General features: G+C 36.9%; 1 protein-coding gene across 1 annotated transcript in view; it reads left to right on the top strand.

Moving 5' to 3' along the window:
- TFEC (transcription factor EC) overlaps positions 1-25760 on the top strand; it is a 97117-nt gene that overhangs the window by 36098 nt on the left and 35259 nt on the right. Inside the window, exons 2-3 of the mRNA XM_032998778.2 lie at positions 22659-22910; positions 25052-25147. Coding sequence (XP_032854669.1) covers positions 22659-22910; positions 25052-25147 — 348 coding nt within the window. The remainder of the gene's footprint in view (positions 1-22658; positions 22911-25051; positions 25148-25760) is intronic.

Here is a 25760-nt window from a genome sequence, read left to right as displayed (position 1 = left end):
CTCCTGATCTTTCTACCTCTTGCCCCCCTACCAGTGCAGGGGGCATGGGATGGGGGTTACAGTTAGATCGCTGCTTCTTCCTGCTCGGGAGGTGGGCTGAATGCGGCACATTCTTCCCCTGCTCCATGTGGATCCCCTCTCATTAGAGTCAGTCCTCCATGAAGCTTCTCTGCCATGAGTCCTTCCCGCAGGATACAGCCATTCCCATGCTGCACTGGCATGGGTCATTCCCGTGTGTTGCAGTCCTCCCAGTGCCAAACCACAACAGTGGGGGCCACTTCTCCCCTGAGAGTCCCGTCTTCCTTTAAGTGCAAGTGCCTGTCCTCGTGTGGGCTCCTCTGTGGGCTGAAGGCAGATTCCTGCTCCACTGTGGACGTCCATGGATGGCAGTGGGGCAGCTCTGCCTGTCTCACCACGGGATACAGGGGTGCTCTCTGCTCCGGCGCACCTCCCCCCCTTCCTCCTCTTTCTTCCCACTGATGTCAATGTTTGCACAGATGTCCTTCTAGCAACTCCTCCTCACAAGTCCCAACCCCCTCGCAGGTTCCCCTTCTTAAACATGTTATTGCAGAGGTGCCTCTACCATCACTAATTGTCTCAGCCCTGGCCAGTGGTGGGTCCGACTTGTGGTTGGGGGAGCTTTGAGAAGCTTCTCACAGGAGCCACCACTAGCCCCCTGTCCTGCTACTAAAAACCCTGCCACACAAACCCAGCACAGGAGTCTTTATTGTGGCCTTTCAATACTTAAAGGGGGCTTATAAGAAAGATGGGGACAGAGTTTTTAGTAGGGCCTGTGACAATAGGACAAGGGGTTTTAAACTAAAAAAGGATACATTCAGAATAGATATAAGGAAGACATTTTTTACAATAAGGGTGGTGAAACACTGGAACAGGTTGCCTAGGGAGGTTGTAGATGCCCCTTCCCTGAAAACATTCGAGATAAGATTAGACAGGGCTCTGAGCAACCTCACATAGTTGAAGATGTCCCTGCTCATTACAGGGGTGTTGGACTAGATGGTATTTAAAGGTATCTTCCAGCTCAAACCATTGTATGATTCTATGAAGCGATGACAGGATTGTTACTTCCGTGTATTAGCCAGTGTCCCACCCCCTATATAACACATTCTGAAGACTAACAGTATGCTTGCATCCTGTGAAAATCCACAATGGAGAATAAAATCTCACTCCCATTGTGATCTGTTCAGTCTGTTCATTAGGGTTGTCAAAATAGCCCTTGAAGTTTTTGTGTCTTGTGTGGATCAATGTATTTACTCCAGGTATTTAGATGTGTCTTATTTAGATATGTCTTATGCTTATTAAAGCTGTGTTGTGCAATTTTTCTAGTTGTGATCAAGGACTGATCAATAGGACTGACTCCTCCTGCCCCGCTCTGAGAGAGCTTTTGTTGCCTACAGAGTGCTACTGATGGAAAAGTGGTGAGAGTGAGCAGGGAACTAAGCTCATAATTTGGAGCACACAAAGAAGACAGACTTTTTGCTCAATCTGTGGAGAAAGCTAATTTGGAAGTATCAGTAATCATAATAGACCTCACTTTTTCATTTCAGGTTATAAAAAATACATGATGAAGTCAATAAGATTAATTAATATAGTGAGAAACTCAAGTGCATGAAAAGTTTTAAGATAAACTGCAAGTCTCTTTTTCTGCTTTAAAAGCTCCCTGTGTGTTTGCCCACCTATAGGAAGGTACGTATGAGAAAGAGAGACAAATACACACATATATATTTGTACATTATATATATACTCTCTATAAATTATTATTTAAGGTTATAATTTCAGTTACTCATTCATTACTGAACAGAAAGATGAGAAGGAGCTTCTCTTTTGTGGTTGAGTAAAGGCCAGCTGTGTTGGCTTGCCCTACAGCTTGGTCATCTCCCATTGGAAGATCTGTTACATCCCTTTATGTACCCAAATTCAGGATTCCCTCATTTAAAAATGAAACCCACCCTTTTACAGAGCAAGTGAGACTGCCAGAGACAGCCTTTTTCATAAACAGCAGCCTATCCTCTCTGCTTTCTCTAGAAGAATAGGAGCCACACTTAAGTAAGAGTCACTGTGCCTTTATATATTTACCATACCTCTTAGGTACGTTTAGAAACCATATCCCTGTAGATATACTTCTTGTGGGAATGTAAAATTTACATAATATTTTGGATCTAAACTAGCCCATAAATGGAAAACAATTGTTTTTAGGTCTTGATCTCATTGAGTGCTACTGTTTCAGAATTCCTACATTGAAAGATGGAGGTCTACAAATGTGCTGTAGTTTTGAAAAATTGTGAGCATATATAAACTAGTCCTTAGCCATGTAGTCCTATTGTGCAAATGTTGCATAAAGTTGTGTGAATTGTAGAGTCAAACCCCAGTAACTGAATAACAGGTGTTCCAGGTGGAGCCTGAGATGGGATGCAAGTGTTTACGCTGTCTGCCTGCCTTCTTCTTACATCTGTCTCACTTTCATGAGCAATACAATTCACACACAATTATTTTTTCTGTTAGAGAAATTGAACAGTCGGTGCCAGCCTACATAATGGCTGGCTATTATAATGCTGTCTTTTTTATTAACAAGAGCACTCTGAATATTCATAAAAAGTTGACATTATTTTATTAGCTGTTGCAGGTGTATAAGTAAGCCTACTGGAAAGAGTGTCATGCTCTCTGCTGGATATCTCCATGAATGTTTCTAAAACATGACTTCCCACAAGCACGGAGGACCATATAGCAAGGCAATTAATAGGCACTGAATGTGTATTCCCAGTCTCTCATTCCTGCTCTCTTTCTTGTTATTTCAGAACTGTATTTATTATTACTCCTCTCATAAATCTGTGAGATCATAATCAAGCGCTGCAATGGAAAGAAATGGGTGTTTGTCAAATTTCTCAGCCCTTTTGACTTCCTCAGTTTTAACAAAGAGCTTTTTATATATTGGATTTTTACTCGTATTACAGAAACAAGACTGTCAGAGTTCATTTCAAAATCAGAGTTGCACTCCAGGAGCTAAAAAACTTCCAGTCATGTTCAAAAAGCAGGAAATCTGCCACTCTGTAAAGCTAGTGGTTATAACTATTGGCTGATTTTGCCTCCTGAGCAACATGCAATGTGGGGCTGAGCCTGAAATTTTGTTCTGAGTTCACAAAATGTAGAGCGTGAGGGGTTTCTGGTATATCACAGGCTCTTAGGAGTGACATGGCTATTGAGTGCCCATGCAGTGCAGCTGCATGGATCAAACGAATTGCAGGTGCTGGTCTATCAAGATAGCAGGAGGTAGATATAAGCTGTGATGATGTCCTAGAATCTGATTTAATTCTTTGCTTGTGCTCTACCACTGCTTCTCTGTGCTGCTATAATGCAATTAATAAATAATAATAAGGTTTAATGGACAGCTTTGTTCTGCTGACATTTTGAAATAGTATAAATGGGTGGAAAGCTTGTGATGAGAGTTGGGATGTACAAAATTCATCTTGCATTGGGCTCACAGAAGAGTTATTAGAAAGAAAGATCCATAAATCTCTGTTGTAGTAAGCATTAGTCAGTCTGTGAAGCTGATGTGTATAAGCAAATGTCCTGGTTTTCCCATGAGCTTCAGTTATGCTTTCAATAATATGTTTTCTGAATTTTGGCCTCCTGCCCCGAGAGTGTTCTGCTCTCTGGCCATACAGGCATTGCTGCCAGCCTTGAATACACCCTAACTCTGTCACATCGTATGCTGAAAAGGAGAGTGCCTATATTCAAAGTGAAATAAAAATGATACAATAAAGACTAATCATCAGATTTTTTTCTAAATTCTGTGCTTTGCAATAAAACACCAGCAGTTGAGGTTTGTGATTCTGCCTGTTATTTCCAAGTCCCTTTGCTAATTTTTATCCATTCCTTTTCACCTCCACATGGATTAACAGCCGACTGTGAATTTACAGCCTGCAGATCCACAGGACATGTTGTAAGAGCTGCAAATCGATAGAAAACAGCTGCTTAGCATCCCTACATCACTCTACACAGAATGACACACGCACAGCCTGTCACTGGGGAGTGAAGCAGAGATGCAGAAGAACATAGTGATGCTGAACATTTGTTCTATCTTCCTTGTCCTTCTTGACCAGATTTCAATGGTTCCAGAAAACATAACTGCTGTAATAATGTTCCAGCAGGAATAGTTTGCAGGAACTAGATCAGAACATTTTTTAACATGTACTCTTCCCATGAACTAAATAGCCAGATCTCTTATTATGGAAATTGCTTCCATGCCTCTCTGTAGGTTGTTTTGCTGTTATGAGGGGCAGATTTACTTCCAATTTCTCAGTATGACACTGTGGTTGAGACTAGGCTATTAAAATACATATATATATATCTGTATATATATTTACACACATGTATAACAGAACTAGATTTTAATCCCAGCTCTATCTGAACTAGCTTTATATGAACTCTCAGTTATTTTAACTGTAAAACTAGTGAATGGTTTTTATCCTCCAATGTATGAAGTCCTTTTGCATATTAATGGAATTGAGCAGTAGTGAAATATTAGGAGCAGTCAGTGGACTTGCTGGGACCACAAGTCATGATGTCTGGGTCTGGGGTTAACTAGGGCTTGTAGCCGACTACTATGGTAGGGACTTGGAGAGGAGCTGTGTCTTCCTGGGGCATGTTCTTAATCTGTATTTTTTCTACAGCAGGATGAAGAAGCCATAAATTTAAACAGAATAGGCAGCAGTGCTCCACACAGGGGTTGGGGTTGAGGTGAGACTGTTTATAATTCATTCAGTTCTGGAGTTTTTCACATGTGGTGGTTCTGCCACTTGTATAAACAAAGCTTTTTAAATTCAAGTTTAAGGATAAATAGGAAAAAAATAATAACATTTGCCTAATAAGTGAAGCCAATTTAGAGATTCTTTAAATAATTTTGGGAAGCAGGGTTGACAGAAAGATATTTTGTGGACATGCTCCACCATTTCATAACAGACTTTTTCTGAGCTACTAGAACTATCTACACTTCTTATTTATTAGGCCAGATCCCAGTACTCTGTTCCTCAACTCTCATATAGTAACAAAAATGTAGAGGAATAAAAATCCCAATATATATATATATATATATATATATATATATATTTTTTTTTGTGTTGAGGACACTGACTTTAAAAAATATAAAAGTGTAACTTGTCATCAGGTGTAAGTGGGCTTGGCTGTCTTTGACTCCACTGCAGCTGAATTGATTGACATAACCTTAAGACTCAAGTCTACTTTTTTTTTTTTTTTATTTCTCTCATAATTTTGAAAGAAAAACCACTGTTAGAGTCTTTCTTTTAATACAAAGAATGCATGTAAAATGTGCCCTCTATGTTCATCAGACATACTGTTGAATTTGATAGTCCTATCATTTCTAAGCTACATATATTGTTGCTTTAATGCATTCCCTCACTACTTTGATAAAAGTCTTAAGATGTTACCACTAGTCCTTTGATGTTTCCTTCTGATGTTATAGTACATCTTTTCTTTCTTCTCTTCCGAAAATCTGTTTTGCATAAACATGAGCAGGAAAGACATTTCTAGTTAAGGACAGAAACATCAAGTTCTATCAATAAAAGGACAAAATGAGAACGTATATCCAGACTTTTATATGCTCTTGTTAAACCCTTATATAATAAAAATTTACCTGTATGGGTGTTTGCACTGGAAACATATTAGAACAAACGTATTTTGCTAGTTCAAAAAAAAAAAAAAAAAAAGAAAAACAACTTATGCTGTAATAAATTTTCTTTTGATGCAATGATTAATTTCTTAATAGGCTGTTATAGGAACTCTGAGGAATAAAGCTTATACTGCTGAGAAAATACTTGCATTTCTAGTCTTGGCCATAAACTATCAGCTTATAAACATGGATTAATTGGTTATCATACAAGAGAAGACTGTATTTTTATATTTAGCTTCAAAGCCATATGTCTTATGTTGAAAAATAAAATTAAGTCTTTTTTTTTTTTTTTACTGGGAATAAGTAAGGAATTAGTAGTAGTGGTGGTGGTAGTAGTAGTAGTAATAGTAGAAGAAGAAGAGATGTTTCAGCTAAAGGTCCCAGAGGAGAAGATCCCAGTGATGTGTCCCAGTGTAATTGTCCCAATGGAACAGAAATAATCCTTGCTCCAAAGACTTTCTGGAATTAAAAAGATCTAATACTATGGATAAATAAATATTATTATTCACATTTATTGAGGAAAATAGATTAAATATTTAGCTTGTGGCCACATAGGGAAAATGTAACAAGGGCAGGGACTGAATACACAGAACTTCTGTGTGCCAATCCACTGTAATTTAAATTACTGGCAAGTGTTGTGGAAAGAGTGATTTTCCTATGAATGGCATGACTGTTTTGTTGCATTCAGGAAGAACCCAGTGTACTGGAACCACAACGTGGTCTTGTGATTAAAGAATGTTAACTTAAGCCAAGACATGCCAGCTTGTCACCTTGCTTCTTCCAAGACACATGTCCTTTGGCTAGTCAAAATTTATACTGTTTTCAAGAGCAGAAGATAAGATCTCATAACACATTATGGCTATATACTGAAAACTGCGAATCCTTTTAAAAGGTTTTTATGATCAATTCTCAGTAATATAAATAGGGATAAAATATGACTTCTCTGTTACACCACTGAAGAGTGGTACACTTCTTAAAGACTTGTTTCACAGCTCACTAATACAAGATGCCCTTGACAATTACTGCTTAAAGTTTCAGTCCTACAAACAGTTGTCCATGTGAGTATTCCCCAGAAACCAGTGAAAGCTCTTGATAGGATAAAATTGGAAAAGTGTGGGTAGCTGCAGGATCAGGATCTAGAAAGGTATTAGCAAGGATAAAGACATTCTTGTATCAATAAACAGTGATTAAACAAAAACAAACAATCCCGCACTCTCACCCCCCTACCCACTCCCAATGAGATGGAAGTAGGTAGAGACAAAGTAAGCTCCAAAGTAATTAGCTAACAGGAAATTTAGGAATTGGAAATAAGTAGGTTAAATAAAAACTGTTTGATTGTGGAATCAAAAACTATGCAACCACAAAATGTTATATAGAAACAGAAAGATGAAAGGAACTAAGTGATTCCCAAGAATTAAGCACATTTACTTCTTCATCTTCCTTCAATTCAGCTATTGCTTTTGTGTTCACCTTCTGTCTTCCTTGTGGTATTAAAGCTATTGAGTTCGTACTTGGAAGGATGAAGACACGGCCTTCAACTTCCATTGTGCACTAGTAGAGAAGGTCACAACCCTAGATGTCCCTTTTTTTCTAATCTGCAGTACTCTATATACCAGATTTTAAAACCGGTTGATTTTACTGTACAGCTGTAAAACAGAATCTGGAATTTATGCCATTGTTCAGAGTGTGAATATATATAGAGGAAGATTTATATGCAGATTTCTATTTCCTACTGTTGTGCAAGCCACTTGCTGTAATCACGTTTTCAACTTCTTATCAGCCTTTCTCTATTTCTTACTCTCCACACATTTTCTTGAGAAATGGTGTCCAGATCCGAAGCCTACAGCAAACAGACTTTGAATTTTACTGTACAGAAGTCACAGATACCATGAAAAATTTTAACTTCCTTCTATGCAAAGACTTTTTTCTGTATCTGTTATATCAGGGGAATCCCAGAATGTCTTATATCAGACCTCCCAGAAGGTGGGCTTTAATGGTAGGTTTAGGAAACTAATAGTCCTGTTCATCTCTCTTGTAACACATTTTATTACTGAAGTCTTAGTGCTAGGACTAACAGACACCTGGTACACTGAAATTGAGATTGTATACTGGGACTGGGAGAAGAAATGTTTAGTATGGAGTTCACTGTGGCTTTTACTGAATTCTCAGTCAAAAAAGATCCCCTTGTCTCTCACTTCTCAGTATTTCAAGTAAGCTTAGTAACCAAATTAACTGTTACGCAGGGCTGCTCTTACATGAGACACTTTTCCCCTCCCATCCATGGCGGTTTTTGTACAGTGGACACACACCTTGCACTCTTTGACATAAAAACTATTTCAAATAAGTTTCTGTGTACATCCTCTAAACAGTGAAACCGTACTGTTTATTCTTGTCTCTGAGGCAGGATAGACTGGTATTTTCTTTAGTGAAGCAGTTAAAGCTTTAAATTACTGTCTGCCTATTCACTGTCTGGACCAAATTTTGCAAACTTGAAGAAAACCCTAGCAATAGAAGAACTAGGTCTGTTTCCACAAAGTGATCAAAAGCCTGGTGAGGATTAGCAGTGTTTCTTGTTTTGCTGGTAGTTTTTTGCATTATCCCCACCCCACACTGGCAAGGGGCTTTCTGGCTGATGTATGCCTGTGATCTCCTTCAGCTTCAGGTGTAACATCAGGACCCACTGTTCTGTGCAAATACAGAAAGTGAGCTATCAAGGATTTTCTGCATCCAAACTTGTTTTTATATTGAACACATTGTAGTTCTTTGTTTTGTTTAATAGCTAAACATTTCTTCTACAGAACTACCCAGGATATTTTCCTATGCCAAACTGGGAACTCCAATCCTTTATGTTTATTATGGCAGCACTGCTTCATGCTGTTTACTGCCAGGGCCAATTTTAGACTTGGCACCTAAGTAAACTATTCACTAGAAAGCTGGAATAGGGTCTACATTTCTTCTTATTATTATGTTCCAACATTCTCTGGCTGTTCTTGTTTTGTCTACTTCCCATCTTGTGTAATTGCATTATCTTGGCTTTCATTTCCTTTTTTTAAGGTTGTTTAGTTTTCATTATGAAACAGACAGACTCATCTTTCTTTCACAGTTTTATTCTCCCTGTTTTCTTGGTGGAGGGCTTTGTTTTTGTTTTCAAGTATTCTAAGAATACGAGGATATTTAAAATGTCTTCTAAGTAGAAACTGAAATTAATGTTCTTTCCATCACTCAGTCTTCTGATGGCTTTTATCTAGCCCTAATTTTTTCTAGTTACATTATCAGCCTATTAAAACCAGTTCTTGTTTTGTGCTTATTCACCCTGAGTCAGCATTACCTGCTCTTCCCACTACTCTGAACATTGCCTCAAAGCTTTCCATCAAATAGGAGGATAATGGCACCTGCAAATCTCAGGTAACTTGAGTATTCTCCACTCATACTGTTATGCTTAGTTTCTCATTCAAGGTTTATAGAGACCTTTGTGCAGGAGAAAAGGGGGGTGGTGATATGATTGAAAAGGAACTTTCCACTTACCTTGTCAAATGTAAATTTCAACTCAACTGCTCTATAAATGTTTTTGAAGAGAGAAAAGCTACAATAATGTAAAGTGTACCTTTGGAAGTGAAAATGAAACTTTAGTAGTCGACAAGAAAATCTTGCTTTAAGAATTGAAAATATGGGTTAAATTTAGCTGGGCTGGAGACTCATGCATTAATGTGGGAAGTTAAATTCTCCTGCTGGAGATCCAGCTGTGGTGAGGGACAGTAGGAATTCTGTTCTTCAAGTAGTGGGATTTTGTAATCTTTAGGGAAGGATAACCTTGCCCATTATAGAGACTGTCCTGACTGTAACAGTGAGCTGTGCACTCATGCAGCTGTGGCTAAAGGAGGGACAAGGAAAACAAATAGCTCAGAGGTCAGCACAGCTCCAGTCTGAGACCATATTTACCTATGTTGTCCTTTCTGTCAGTTTTCTGTAAGAAAGCCTTCCCCACTCTGGCAAGCATTTATGCATCCATTAATTCAGTGGGATGGTCCAGAGGGCCACCAATATAGGGATAAATTCTGGACTTGACTGAGAAAAATAAGGGTGTTATCAAAATGCAAGCATCTTATATGCTCTGCATACAGCTAAAGAAAAGGTGATGAGGCCAAGTAAATCTCAGTAAATTATGTTGTTAAACTACTTTGAAACAGTGCTGAATAAACTGGAACTGTGAACTGGGTTGAGAATAACCCTAGTGTTTGATGTTAAAGATAATTAGCTCATTCTATATTATAATAATAAGAGACGGTAATAGGAAGAGTTCTGCCTCTGTGTTTAGGCTTTGTGGCCTTTTGAATGGCAACAGTGATGACAGACTGACTAAATGATTGAAGGAAACGGCTAACATGGCCATACTATTATGCTACTGATTTCTTTCAGCATCTATTCTTCAGCTAATAATGCATTTAAGACACAGATAGGAAGCTTCTTTCCTTAAAACTGCTGTATCATTTGTCCTTCTTTAACTGAATTCCGGACAGAGTTAAGGAAATACCCCTATGAACCACTTCTCCTTTCTCTCCCTTGAACCAACTGGATATACACAAACGACAACATACATTATTCATGGCCAGATTTGTACTAGTATCTTCTTGTTTGCCCTGCTGTGTTCAGCTACCTGGGCTCTGGGGTGATACTGTTTTGTAGAGGTGATAAAACTGATAAAAGTCCAGCCACTGACACTAGGTAACTATCCTGTCAAACCAATGATTCTGCACTTTAAATGTGTGATTAAAAAACAGACTAATTGATTCTTCTTTTATTTTGCATGTGTGATGGAATCACAGTTTTTTCTGTCATGTTTTTAAAACAGAGCATAGACACTACTGTTTGCTTTCTTTCCATAACATGGCCTACTGATTATGCTGATAAATGCTAATTAAGTCACTTGGTAATGAACTAAATTAGTTAATACTGATAAACTCACTTACTAAATCTCAGTGTTAACATTCACAGCACACCAATTTGTTGCAGTACAAACACTGTGACATGTTTTCCTTCTGAAAGTTCTGTGGCAACATATTGAAGACTTTTTAAAATACTGTTATAATTATTAAACAGTCTTGCTTTCAACTCAAGAAATTAATTGTGGGGACAGAAAGATTTCACACTGATACATAGCTATGACAATAATTTTTCTAGGTGATTCTAACTTACCTTATTTTTAACTTGTACATTCCTTTCCACATTAGGACCATTGCATTTGAAAGACTTGTTCTGTACAATACAGCTTATAATTAATGCTCTTAATAATGACTTACTAGTAGTAATCTTTAATTCTATATTCACACAGAACATTCATTTAAACTAAGTGGGAGTTTCTCTTGATTAATGCCAGTAAAATCAATCATCTTTTGTTAATTAACGTGTTTTTATTTGGTGGATATTGGCTGAAAACTGTTAAGTAGTTTGAGCTTACCCTATTATCACTCCTCCAGCTCCTGTTCTGTAGTGTCTACTAAGTGCACAAATGTTTATTTTACCTGAATTGAAATGAAAATGCAGTAAAGTACAACTCTAATACTGAAGGACACATATTTGCTTCTGCTAAGCTGCCTTTTGATTATATTTGTGAGGTTTTTACAGCAGTTCTTGTTCTAAAGGTTTTTAAAGGCTGATATCAGAATAAGTAATTACAGAAGGAACTGAATTTTGATCTGTTGTACATTAGGAATTGTATTAACATCTCTTTTTTTTTTTTTTTTTTTTTTTGCTAATTGAGTTATTGCTGAATGGAACTAAGATTAGTTTAAATACACATCAAAAGGCAAGACTGCTTTCTCAGTTCAGTACTGTAAGTACCAATTATGTTATTTTTGTGAGATTTCCAGTCAACTGTGGAGCACAGCAAACATAAATGTTTGGAGCCTTGCACTCTATAAGTGTTCTCTGAATGAATTCTCATATTTCCTTCTGCTCTTTAACAGATATTCATTGCTGTTAGGATGAAAAGTATCTTTTCAGACTTGAATGTGCAAAACTACAGTTCAGAAAAGACTCCTCAATATAAATTATATAATTTTAGGTAAAAATTTATATTCATTATAATTTCTGGTAATATTGGGTGTTTTTTCACTAATGGCTAGGCTCTTTATTTAACTCTTATTCGTCAGAATAGTGACAAAAAAAATCATATTAAATCATTAAAATATTTCAAGGATAACATAATTACTGCACTGTAAATTTACTGGTTTTACTCTCAGAACGTAAATGTAAGTGTATTGCTGAAAGGATATACTGATTTGTAGCTGGTGTTCAAGTACTGAAGGTAATGTTTGCTAACCTCAGGAACAGCATGCCAACAGCATCCTGAAGCATCAACATGATCAGATGCATTGCCACTTACACCCATAAAACATGTCTGAACACAAAATGTACCAGGTGGATTTAAAAAAATGCTGTTAAGAAGTGATAAGAAATAATTTTTGTTACTTTTTTTCTCATATAGCTATCCTTGATGTGCCATTCCTGTTTTTGATGGGAATGTCACATAGTGCTGTTAGCTAACCCAATCTGATCCCCTTGTATGAAAGCATAATTTGTGGCCAGATCCTAAGCTGGCTCAAAATGATATTGCTTCCTTGACTTCACAAAAAACGTGTTGTGAAGCTGAACCTAAGATGCCTACTTTGAAAGCTTCCCCCTTTGCCCTCTTCATCATTCTGAGACTGAGGAACGCAATAGAAAGCACGTTTCTTATTCTGAAGCTGTTTTTGTCTGTGTCTTTACAGAAGCTATAACCCTTCATAGACTTAAAATAACTTGTCCAACAGATTAGCCTCCCTGGTGTGACTACCTCACCAAACCACCTTATGCCACCGGCTTTGTTTCCTCTGTTCTGGCAGTGCATGGGCTGGGGGGTGCATACCTTGGTACAGTTTGTTTTCAAAATGAGGGAGGACTGAAAGACACAAAAAGGGTTTAGTAATAAGCAGTGCTGTCATCTGGTGGTGAAATTGTTGCCACTTTTAACAAACTGATGGTGTTTTTCAGCCAATGGGTTTCACTTTTTTGAGGAAGTTGATGTAGTCACCTTGGCAGACAGTCATGAATCTTTCATATTAGAAATAGGTGAAATCAGTGTTTTTTTCCAAAATCACTAACCCATTTGAACTTTATTTTTGAAGAAGAATAGCATGCCAGGGGGTAGACTTACGTTGTTCAGTTTTTGTCTTTTTCTTCTTTAGCTTGTAATGCCAAAACATGGCAAAGTTATTGGAAAGTGCATTATAAACGTTATTATTTGTGTGCAAACACTACTTGTCCAATAGAATTAAGAATTAAGGACTAAAAGACATACTTCTCCCTCAGAAATATCAATACGCTCAAATGACAAAGTACTGTTTCCTTTTCTTATAATTTTACCATCAGTAATTTTTTTCACATTATACTTGATGTCCATATCCATACATACCAGGAAAATACAGTTTTTAGATCTAGCTTCTATGGTTGTATTGCTGTTTGTAACTGAGGGAGGGATATTACTGTCATCATTGCATCTCAAATGATACACTGACTGCTCACATGGGGAGCCAGAAAAAATGTGTAGCGAACAATGAGAAACTTGTTATTTCATGCTCCCTCTTCATACCTTTTAAGTCTGACTTCTCTCTGAGTTCTCTTAACCTTTAAAACAAAATATAAGTGAGAAAATTATAGTTGTCACATGAAAACTATTCAGGAATTTACTAAAGTAGCCATCACACCAGTGTTCTTTCTTCCTTTGATTCATTCATTTTGAAGTTCAGCCACCTGACTTTCTCATTTACACATAAAGGTAGTACATATACCTACTGGTTCTCTCCAGTGTTTGACCTCTACTCCAAACTTTACATATGGATTACAAAATAAACTGTATGGATCTTCATAATACAGTCGTCTTTTGTCTTTTCTGAGTGCTTTCATCTGAAGTCAAATAGTTTAAAATATTGGCATTAAAAATAAACTTTCATGTCTGCAAGCATTTTCACTATTCCTGATCCTTTTCTCAACCTGTGTTACATGAATCCTATATTTTGGAATAGATTTCTTTTTGATGTATGATACTTGTCAGAAAATCTTGAATCTCTGAATAAAATACATCATTTTAGTTACAGATTTCCCATGCTGCTGTAACTATTTTTTATGGAACTGTGCTAGTTGTTGCAGTTGACAAATACAGAAGAACTTTTAATGCTCCTATTTTGTTTCTTTTACAACAACCCAACAAATTGCACTGGTGAAAGTTCATTAGCAGATGATTTTTAACTAAAAAATAGATCTTTGTACCTTCCATATTAAAAACTGATTTTTCCTGAATACATCTGTGATAACCTCTTCTCCATCTAATAACATTCTATTAGCTGACCTAATTTGAATAATTTCTGAAGATAGAGACAAGTAGTTAAGTAAAGGTATCAGGACCTAGCTCTTTAAACATAGCTGGCTGTACAAAAAGTTTCTTTCCATTCTTCAAATGCAAGAGTCACATTCACTATCCTTTAATAACACCAACAATAAAGAGGAACTGGAACAGTGAAGATTTATTATATTCACAGATCTCATGAATCAGTGAGAGCATGGACAGGGTCACTGTACAGAGTCAAAGTAAGGATATTAGCCGGGGTTTCATAATTTGATTGTGGCCCATTGTTATGCTTGTGTGGCCTATTAACTGTAGTGGTTGGTTTTATTCACAGTTTAGATTTTCAGCTTAAATTCTAACTTAAATCAAAGGGATAGTTTTGTAAAAATACTTCCTGTAGTTTGCTTTGCCTAACTTTATAGGCTGTTTTTATAGTGCAATGTTAAAAACTTGAGTCTTTTCTGCCAGTGAAGACCACAAAGTCATCGAGACTCATTGTTATTTTAAAACATGACAAGCTGGCCTTAAGACCTTAGGGATCCTTTCTTCAGAAGTCAAGCTGGTGATGGATAAGGAGCCATCAGAGCTGTGTGTATCTTAACTGCAGGAGTTCAATTAAGAAGCCAAGAGTGTCTCAGGTATACCAGCGCAAATGGAAGTGCTTGCTTTGATAATGTCTCTGTAGCTGCTCAGTGCAGGTAGTTGGCTTCCCCCAACTCATTTCTGATTGCACAAGGAAGTTAGCACAGAGAAATACCTGAAAGGACTGACCTCCATCAATGCTCAGTGAGTGCTAGAGAATACCACAATGGGGAAATGCTATCAAAATCCCTGCATCTGCACGGGGATTTGGCAGGAAATGGCTAGCTGTAAGATCTAGCCTTTAATAGCCACAGCCCTGAGAGCTCTGCTGCCTTTCTCTCCCTGAGAGAAATGTTGTTCTGCTGCCTATACTGTGCAGAGAAAGTTTCCTTACCCAGCACTGGTTTCTGCAAAGTCTTCTCTGCAGTTCTTTTGCTCCCACATTCCTCATGATTTTCATAATGGTTGGCAGTGTGATGGAAAATTTCCGATTGCTCCCATCCTACCCACTTTTATAATTATCTGCTATTTTTAGACATTGAGACACCAAAATACAGAAGCAGTAGTCATTGTTGAAGACAAGGCCTTTGTCAAATAACTTTAAAATGTTTCTTCTTCAGTCTCTTCACCCTTGAAAGAACATTCACAAGTTCCTGATGAATATGAGGTCAAAGGTTAAATAAGATGAAAAATAGTGCATTAGAGTCACATGAGAATTTTTTCTTAACTTGAAAGCTACTGTAAGGCATCAACTAAACACAGCTGTGAGTTGCCAGACTGAATGTCTTTTGCTTTGTATTCTCTCTTCATGCATATTAATGGAGAAGGTCTCATCTAGTCAGATCAAAGTTCCAATAAGAAAAATATTCACATTTAAAAATTAATTACTGTGTTTAGTTTAAGTAATTAATTGACATAATCACACATGCTTTTATAAACTAAACATTAAAGTGAACAGCTACATTATTTGGTGATAGCTTTTAAGATAGAACAGAAGTGTGTAATTGCTAAGTTAAATTGAAATTTAATTTCATTATGAAATAATTTTACAAATATGATTTCTCAAAAAGTTTCATAGGAAAAGTAGGACAAACAAACAACTGATGTTCATTTGTAGCAGAAGTTAAAAAGGATTATTTCATCACTAAAAATGCTTTTTTTCATAACCCTTAAAATCCATTTGCAAGTTCTCAGAAACAGAGCTAAATTAGTCTGTGTTGTGACTGTGTTTCTTATCTTAAAATGGAATTAGACTTTTTGAGTACTTACAGAACATTTTAATAATTAAAAAGTTCATGATTAGATGCTTATTTTCTGGTACAGTGGCTGAAAAGAACATGAAGACCCATAACTCAAACAGTTTCAGAGAGGTGTTGTGCTCAGGACTAATGATAAATGATGTGATCTCATCCAGATGAGAAATTTTGCTTCAAGAGCTATTAAAAACTTTGGAAGAAATTCACATCTACCATAAATGGTAAACTGTAATGAAGTCTACTGAGTTCTGTCTGGTATACTATGACCATATTTAAGCGTGTTATTTTGTGGCAGAGTTTTAAACATTTACTAAATCCAGAGTGAATTTTCATCAAAGAAAAATTTGCTATTATAATAGCCAGTACTCAGATCCAAAAATCTATAAATTTTAAACACATAAAGCCCTATTAGACCACTATTACTAATTCCTCTAAAATCACAGGCTTTTGTATTCCAGTCAGTTATTATCCTAGTAGTCATCTTTGAGTCCAAGAACGTGATTCATAAAAGTATATCTTGTATTTGACTAATGCACCTCTTCCAGAAAGTCATCGACCCTTAGTTTGAAGAAAACAGCAGTTAGAGCATTTCCTTTTGAGTATTTCACTGTTTATTCACATAATTTCCAATATGAGCTTGCCTAACAGCCTGTGTCCAGTGGCTCTTGCCATGCTTTCTGTGCTAGTGGAAAGACTGTCACATTCAGCATCCCCCACAAATTTCACAAATTTCAATTTGACAAGAACATAGCTGAGTTTCTTTAAACTTTCATTGAAGCATCCTTTTCTTCATCTTCATTGATTTCCATGGTCTTTTTCTGCATCCTTTTAATTTTTTCAACAGTGTTTTAAAAACCTTTAGGGTAGAAATATTTTTGGGATTCCATTATTGATCTCTCCTGAGCCATAAATATAAGCGGAGTAAAGCCAGGCTCCTTTTCACTAATTCCTTTATGCCATTTCCCTTTCTTTCTATAGCATCATCTGGACACTCCTGCTGAGTTGCTGGTTTGTTACGACCCCAAATTCTTTACAAACTAGTTGCTTCCAGTGTTTTCTTCATGCACTGTTCTCTACTGTTGCATCCTGTATTTCTTCCTCAAGCATATGCAGATGAGTATTTGGCTGACTAGGAACACATTTTCTTTCAATAGGATTGCTAATCTAAAAAATATTTAATCTTTTTAGTCAGTTTTATTTTTCTTTAGTCTCAAATCACTTATGGAAATGTTGAATAGTACAAGACTGAAAATCCCCTCTTTCTGATGTGAAGCTTTGCTGATTTCTTTCTTATGCATGTTCGTTAGCCAATTCTTAATCCAGTTAAAACATGCTTTATTGATAGTGTGTAGTGCTATATTTTTAATTAGAATATTGAATGATACTAAGTCAAAAGGCACACAAAAGTTGAAGTGTATTATACCTACATCGTTACCTTTGGCAACCTAACTTGAATTCTCATCAAAGAGCAGAAGTAGATTTGTTTGACAAGGCTTATTTTGCACAGAACTATGTTGACTAGCATTAATTATATTCCTATCTTTTAATAATTTATTAATTGAATCTCTTTTCAGTTTTCCTATTATTTCTCCTAGGACTGATTTTGGGCTAAGCAGCCTGAGAGTACAGGTGTCACCTGCTTGCCCTTAGTGGAATAACAATACAAGATGTAGCACTGCTACTTACTGGATTATCTTTGGCATTGCTCATGCCTTCTTTAGGTTCCCTAAATATGCCCTCTTTCTTACTTTTGGCATTCTAGGCATTCTTTTACTCACAGATAAAAAAAATATCATCAGGAAATGTGGAAGTAAAATAGTTTATGTAAATAAACTACTGAAGGTCTGGTTATGTCATTGTGCAATATGTTAGAAATGAAAGTAAAATTAGTGTGAATGTGGGAAAAGATGTTACACAACTTTAACACAGTTTTACAACATGATGATGTGTGCTCAAATTAGAAAGAGCAATTTAAGAAGTTTGAATATGCATCTGTAACTCTGAAAGGCTGTTATGTTTTTGCTTGCAGAACTGGCTTGTCTATGAGATACAAAATAGAAATAGGTACAGTCAGTTACATATGTGTTGGGATATTTTCTGGATTATAAAATCCAAATAAAAGTGTTAATTTCTGTTCTATCTTTATTTTGATGGAATTATAATATTTGATTTTGAGCTGGATGCTTTTGGCTCCTGCATGCTTGAAGTTTCTGATTCTGAATAGGTTTTAATTTCACCATGATTAGGCAAGCCAGATAATAGACAAAAACAGTGCCTAGAAGGAAGCGGATAATCTATTTACTGTTGAACTTTAGGCTGTCTTTCACTCCTCAAATAATCTGAAATAATTAGCATTTGAAGTACGTGGCCACAGCAAGAGAATACTCGGGAGGAGAACCAGCACTACTTCTGTGCAAATTCATCATCTTGTTATAACTTGCACACACAATAGTCAAAAGAGCCTATATAGCTTCTGGAGCACATGGCAGGAAGGTTCAGGTCACTGACAATACTGAGAGCTAGAGCAGATGTGCCGGCAGGACAGCAGTAAATCCTGGGCTGTGTCTGAGACTTGTTTGAGTCATCAGGATCTGGATGGTCAGGTAGTCACTGGGTGCCTATTTCTGCTAGGGATTCCCAGAAATCAGGCATGTAAACCAGCAAGGTCATCCATTTCACACAAAAAGTAGGAAGGCAGAGGGACATCTAATAGAAAATGGTCTGCTGAGAGCTAGAAGATATGCTTTATCAAGACACACTGCTTAATTTGTGTCAGAGACAAGAAACCGGGTTCCACAGAGCCACCAGTTGCTTGGATGCTCTACCCTGAAAACCGTCTCAGGGTGTTCCTTTAAAGCTGTTCTGCTTTAAACAAATAATTAAATATTCTTTGACCCAGAGAGAGGAAAAAAAGAAGGTAACCCTATATTCAGACTGTTGTGGCAGTAAAGAGTGTCAGCATCAGCATTGCAGATTCCTGGTCCAAAGAAGCTTTAATGATTTTGTATATGGGATGGTTCCTAGACCCTCACTTTCAAATTTCACACAGTGTCTGACAAAATATTCTCACAGATTATGGGAACTCCTCAAAACATTAGGAATTAGAAATTAGTCTCCCAACACTGCTGGAGGATACCATACTGGGATTACTGGGCAAAATAAGGATGCTTCTACTCTGAAAAATGATTTTTTTTTTTTTCCCCCTCATTTTTTCTGTAGAAGGACCTTACCTGGTGATCTAAGGCATGCACATGATCAAGGTCTTTAAGCAGCTAAGTACATGTCAGTCTGAGCTGTTTTACTTGTGGGATTACCTATGTGTGGGAGTGATCCTCCAGTTCTATTTTTTTGCATTTGTTTAATTGAACCCCTAATCTGATACCAGTTTTTCCCAGATTTAATAATGATTATCCAGAGTTTCAATATTTAGACTACCAATTCAAATATCCCTTGCTATTTCTATATTTCTTTTGCTTCTTCAGGTGCTCAGGGCTTTGCCCAATCAGGTTTTGAAAATCTCCAAGGATGGAGATTCAACCTCTCTGGGCAACCTGTGCCAGTGTTTAACCACTCTTTTTACACCATTAAAAAGAAGCTCAAAGTCAAGTCAATGTTTAAGGTTTGCAATTGTGGTAATAATTATTTAAAAGAGTTTATTTAATCTAAAATTTTCAGAAAGCCTAAACTGAAATTTATTTTGATACTACTGATATAATAGAAGTCATCCAGCATCCCAGTGGAGAATAAACCAGTCATAATTGGTATTTGACACTGGACTATGTGGCTTCGTAAAACTATTATGTTTTGAGTTTCTGCTCCTATTTCACACATGTTTCATGGGCAGTTTTTACAGTAATTTTTAATTTTTGAGAGCTTGACTTGCAATCTTAGTATTCTTTTAGCATAGCATGATCTTTTTTCCTCGTTTATTCACTAGCATTATGATTACAAAAATAGGATTCCAGCTTTGCTTTGTCTTTACAAAGTGGTTTGACTTTCAAAAGTTCTTTACTTATTATTAACATTGATTAATAAAACTAATTTAGATATATAAAGATGGTCAGGGATTGCAACTTCAGGTACTTTTTGAAAATCAGGGCATAGATCCATTTTTAACCTCATTGGTTCTGCTTTGTAATGACTGCAAATGGCGCAGTAAAGGGCATAGAGAGGTTTGCAGAACCATAGCAACAGATTCAATTGGTGAAGCTTTAAATTCTTTTTGTGGTTTTGGAAGTTCAGGACAGTACTGACAGGATATAAGCACTGAAAGAGTATCATACAAAATAAGCACTCCTGATAAACTTGATTTTTGACTTAGCAGTTAGCTGATTGTCTTTCACAGATCCTCCCCTTTCCCGGTGGGATGGCCCTGTGTTGGTTCACTATGAAATCAAGCTGTATGGAGGTTTCGGCCTGCCGCTAGCAGTGAGGTGTCCAGAGAAAGAAAAAGCAAGCCATTGACTTTTCAGCAGTCTTCTTGTGGCAGACCCCAATTCCTTATTAAAAACAAATTTTAAAACAAGGTGGTATGGACTTTGAACACTGCAACTTTCTTATGCTTCCCATTTAATTTGAAGATATGCGATATTCTGGATTTCATACTTCATGTAGACATGTAGAATTTCTAAGACAACAATTCATTACACATTATGGAGTGATCATCTGCTTCACTTAAGAGAAAAAAGAAGTTGGGGTGAAATGCTGTAGGTGTATTTGCAGCCTGTGCATTGATTCCACTCCCATTTATGCCATGTGAAGAAATTGTGCTTTCAAGGCTGTTGGTTGCAGTGCTCTGCACTGCTGGAAAGAGGTCTTCATCAGTTTAGGCAGCGCAAGGGTCTGGGTAGTGGTGACTTTGAGTGGATTCATTCCATGACCCTAGAGTCCAGCACAAGCACAGTGTTCACGGGTGCTTCTGAAACAGCAGCAGAAAACAAGGGTGCACTGCAAATCCCTGCCCTGGACACACAATGGGACATATTTTCTTTCGCTCAGAACACCACATTTCACCCAAGATTAAGATTAATACTCTGGTTAAACTGGGATGCAGTAGATTTCATGTCTGGATTTTAATTTAAAAAACTGATTGAGTGCCTAACTTTCAATATGAGCCTAAGACTTACTTAAGCTGAAGAAAAAATAGATGCATAAGTGTCTGAATGACTTGGGATGGTTTTACATGTATCCTTACACATGATAAATCAGATCTTAAATTAACAGTGCATTATACACTTTCCAAAACTAACACAAAGATCTCACAATTTAGTAATGTAGTATTATCTTGATTTTAAGTAAATCCCAAATACACATGTAGTTTTTAAAACCTTACATGGGATGAATACCTTCCTAACATAAAACAGGGGAATATCTAAACAGTGTATTTATGATTTTTATATCAATATTTTAATGGAATATTATTTAATAACTTTAAGGCTTACATCAAAATAATTAATATTATATTCATTACTGCATGGTTTAATCTTTTTTGTATGACTAGAAAATTTGTTTAAAGAAACATAATTAAAATAGTTCTAGACATGCCACTATAACATGATTAAAAATAAAGTAGGTACTGCAATATAGTACAAAAATATATCTAATTTAAATGCAAACCCTTTGTATGGGCTACTTATCTCTGCTTATGTATGTTAGGGGAATTAAAAAGAAGTTTGTTTAAATGAAATTTTTTTTTGGAGGAAAAAAGGTCTGCAAAGCAAGTCTTGCTATTACTTAACAAATATTAATCATGCTTACACAGAGGCCACTTGAGAAAAATTTATTACAAGAAATTTGTGACCAGTCATGCCATAGGAAGAGGAGAAAGCCACAGGGCTGAAATGACAGTAAGGTTTGTGTATGCCGTGCTCCTCTGGTAGTTAAATTGCAGGAATGTGACATTGATCTGAAATGGGAGCTGTTTGAAGTAGCAACTGTCAATCTCTGTAATCAAAGGATGGCCCAGAGTCTTACTCAATTAGCCATTTTGGCATGACCACTCAGTTTATAAAGTCTTACCAACTCAAAAAGTGATCTGTCCTCAAGAGGCTCTTCAAGAAGACTGCACAGTTTGACGATACTGAACAGTCATCCAGAACTATAGCTTGGATTCTTTATTTTTGTGGGGTTTTTTTTGTTTGTTTGTTTGGGCTTGGTTTTTTTTTTTTTTTTTTTTTTTTTTTTTTAAGGTACTGAAATGCCTCATTTAACTGACTGTACTTATTATGAGGTGAGCCAAATGTGGATTTAGGTGTGAGTGAATGTCTGCTGCTGTTAATATTACTGGAAGTTGGTTGGATTATGCTTTTCTTTATACATTTATTTACTCTTTCAAGTACAAAAGAGTAAATAGACTGTGATATTAATTTTAGAGTACATATACGCTTGTAGATTTGATTGTAATGATCAGTGATTTCAACAGAGATCATTCTTAAATGAGAAGAGATTAATGTGTAGCATACTGGTCTTTTCTCAGGATCATGTTTATCTTTTCTAGTTCTATATTTCTTTGATAATCATTCAGAAGGTTTATTTAGCTGTGTTAGGGGAAAATAGTCCATAAATAAGAAATGTGTAAGGGTGCAAAACTGAAAAAAAATATTTAAGGTTAATAATATTTCTATCCAAGTGTTATTGAAGATGAATCTATTGTTCTGAAGTTTTTTTAAGTGAAGATATGGACAAATACTAGTACCAGTAACCTGAAACTTTAGCAATTATTTCCATTCATTCCCAGGTACAAACACACTTGGAAAATCAGTCTAGATACCACATACAGCAAAGCCAGAGGCACCAGGTGAAGCAGTACCTGACCCTCGATACCAAGCTGTCCAGCCAGACGCTCTCCCTGTCCCACTCCCACTCAGTCCAGCCTGCAGGAGTGACTTCCATTTTAAGAAACGGACACATGCCTCCCATCAGCGATATTGGCATACCAGAAAGCCCCGTTACGAAGCTGCTGTCCCTTGGAGGCGAACACGAAAATGTGGTAGGGCAGGGCGGGTGAAAGGAATGGGGAAATGGGCTTTGTGTACTTCTACAAAAACGTTACATGACTCACCTTGTATTGGTAGTGGGCAAGTGATGACTTACTTTACTTTCATGGGGCCTTCAGTTGAAGCACTTGCTCCCTGAATCCTTTTGGATTACATGGGTGATTGCCTTGAATGTCTGTGAATAGCTTATTGCATGATCAGAGGCTTCTAAATTACTGCCACTTAAAAAGTACTGTTGCATATTTTTATGTATGCCTCATATATTGCTGTACGTTTTTTGAATATGTACTTTGCAATGCAAAACTTTTTTTTTTCAGATGAGAGTTATTTCTACCTAAAACTGTTATCCTAGCTGCATAACAAAGTTAAATACTGATTATCTTAAAGATGTAACTGAAAGAATCACTCACTCATTTTCAGTTAGCGGTTATATTTATATATGGATTATCATGGGAAAATTGGCATAGATATGTTAACTTTAGTGCCACCATTGATTTTAATAGAGGTACAGCTATTATATAATGTCAGATTCTTAGACAGTGTGAGATGTAGATCGTTATGGCCTTTAATACTTCAATAGATTTCAAAAGAGACTGCTTATTAGGTGAAAGGGGAATTCCTACAGAAATTAGAAAATGAGATGCTGTATCATATCTTGGGCTTTAATAGAGCACAAGATTCTTACAAATACATTGTGACCCATTTGAACATCTGGATGTTATACAGCTAAGTGTGAAGGACACACAAAACAAAATAAACCTGACACTTCCTAGAGACCTCATCTGGGACCCTTCCATTCCTTCTGCATTGACAAATGACATTACATGTCAGGTTTATGAATTACTGGAGCCACTAGCTTGCAAAGATTATTTTAGATGGCCTTTGTGGAGGCCTCTGTGGTCACCTCTATGCTGGAAAGTGCAGCGTGCTGGAACCATTCTCAGGCGCTTTGGGTATCTGATCTGGAATAACTGGTGCTCACCCTTGTACTGCTCTCTGTCCTGGAGAGCAAGACAGTTGCTTGTAAACCACTGTCCTGAACTGTGCCTGGTGATGGCTGGGAGAGTGATAGCTGGCACTGGCCAAATTCCTCAAAGGCATCTTTCCAATTAATTGAATAATCCCATCCCAGAGCCTCAGGGAGATGATTGGAATCCTTTTGGCCATAGCAGCGTTTTCCTAGATAAATCTGGGCACATCTCTTGGGACAACACATCTGGTTTTAGAGAGGGCGAAGAGTACGTGTATGAGCTTTGCTGGGCCACGTAGCCTAAAAGTATGTGTTGAAAGGTCCCTGGCCTGTGTGATACTTTCTTTCGTTGCATAAGACCCCCTACATTTCCTTCACCTACAGCTCCTCAGACAGCTCCCAAGAGCTGCTTGAAAAGCCCTAGAGCACAAGACAACTGCTCCTGCAGACAGTAGAGTTAACAGTGACAGGTTCATAATGGGATCTTTCCCAAAGTTGTGTGAACAGAACCAGACCAAATTATCATTGAAAATTCATGCTGTACCTTGTCCAAATCTATATATGTCTGTATGTCAGCAAGTATTTACTCTTTTACCCCAAGTAATTAATTAGCTATTCCACTTGCTTCAGTAGTTTTTGATGCAGAACAAAAGTAGGACCAGAAGATTGTCTGGAGAAGTACGTAGTGTACTTCCCAAACACAACACAAACCTCGGCCTGCTGAGTCTTGAGAGCAGTGTGTAACACCAAATCCTGAGTGACTCACGCTCTTGCAGAACCACAGGTTCCTTTCAGCCTTCCTGCACTAATGCAACAATACACTGTGGATATGACACATTTGATGAAGGTGACAGATCACAGTTACAACTTAGCAATGCGCTCCTGTCATCTGATCTTGGTGTTGCAATAAGGGGTTAAAAAAGGGGAATGGGCTGGTGTTTGGGAGGAAAGAAGTAACTTGCTAAACCACAAAAACTGTTTTCACAAGAAGTAAAAATGTGAACACTGTGTAAAAGTGCTTGAATTATTTGAATTTTAAAATATAAACTTCTGAAATTTGGTTTTATTGATGTAATAAATACTCAAGATTAATTCTCTATTTTCAGAATAACATTATTTCCATTATTATTTCTAATGATTAGTCTTAAAATATTATTTTATCAGATGGAAGAGGTGATTGAAGACATAATCAATATGGAATCAAGTTTTAATGATGAAGGGATAGGTTGTTCTGAAACTCCTCTACTAATGCAAAGAACTGTAAGTATTTTGTGGAATTTCATCTTGCTGTTTATAATACAGTATTTAATTGAATGATTCAAGCACACTTCACATTTCAGAGGCTAAAGGAGTACTATCAGTGAACTATTCACCTTTCTCTTCTGTTGCTTGTCTTTTTGTCAAGAAATATTACAGGAAAGGGTTCCAGTGTGGTGGGACACCTCTGTTTTAAGTGGTCTGAATAGCATTTGGGGTTCTAGCCCAGCACCAGGTCTGGTGCATAACCTTTTGAAGGTACTAATTCCCATGCAGGTCTATGGATAAGAGCAGTCTCTAGACCCTAGAAGGTCTTTTAAAGCCTTGCTTAAAGATCCTTCTACCTCGTCTAAAAAAGTCAAAGCTTCCCCATGTAATAGTTTCTACAGTACAGTAGTTTCTCCAGTGTCATGATGAAGCAAGGGTGGGCTCTGTTTATTGACTTTCATAAAGGCAAACTGAACTTATTTGAATAATTTCAAGGACAAATATCAGAAATGTAACTTTTTAGATGAAATATTTTATAGGAATAAACGTAACAAGCTGTTATAGTTTTGTAATGTCTTTTTTGTAAAGAAATGACAGAGAATTAAAAAAGGCTATTTACATTTCCACA

The sequence above is a fragment of the Tyto alba genome, unplaced genomic scaffold (assembly GCF_018691265.1).
Source record: "Tyto alba isolate M040663 unplaced genomic scaffold, T.alba_DEE_v4.0 Super-Scaffold_2, whole genome shotgun sequence".
Lineage (NCBI taxonomy): Eukaryota > Metazoa > Chordata > Aves > Strigiformes > Tytonidae > Tyto > Tyto alba.
The sequence above is the reverse complement of the archived record's forward strand: the minus strand, read 5'-3'. Positions and strand labels throughout refer to the sequence as shown.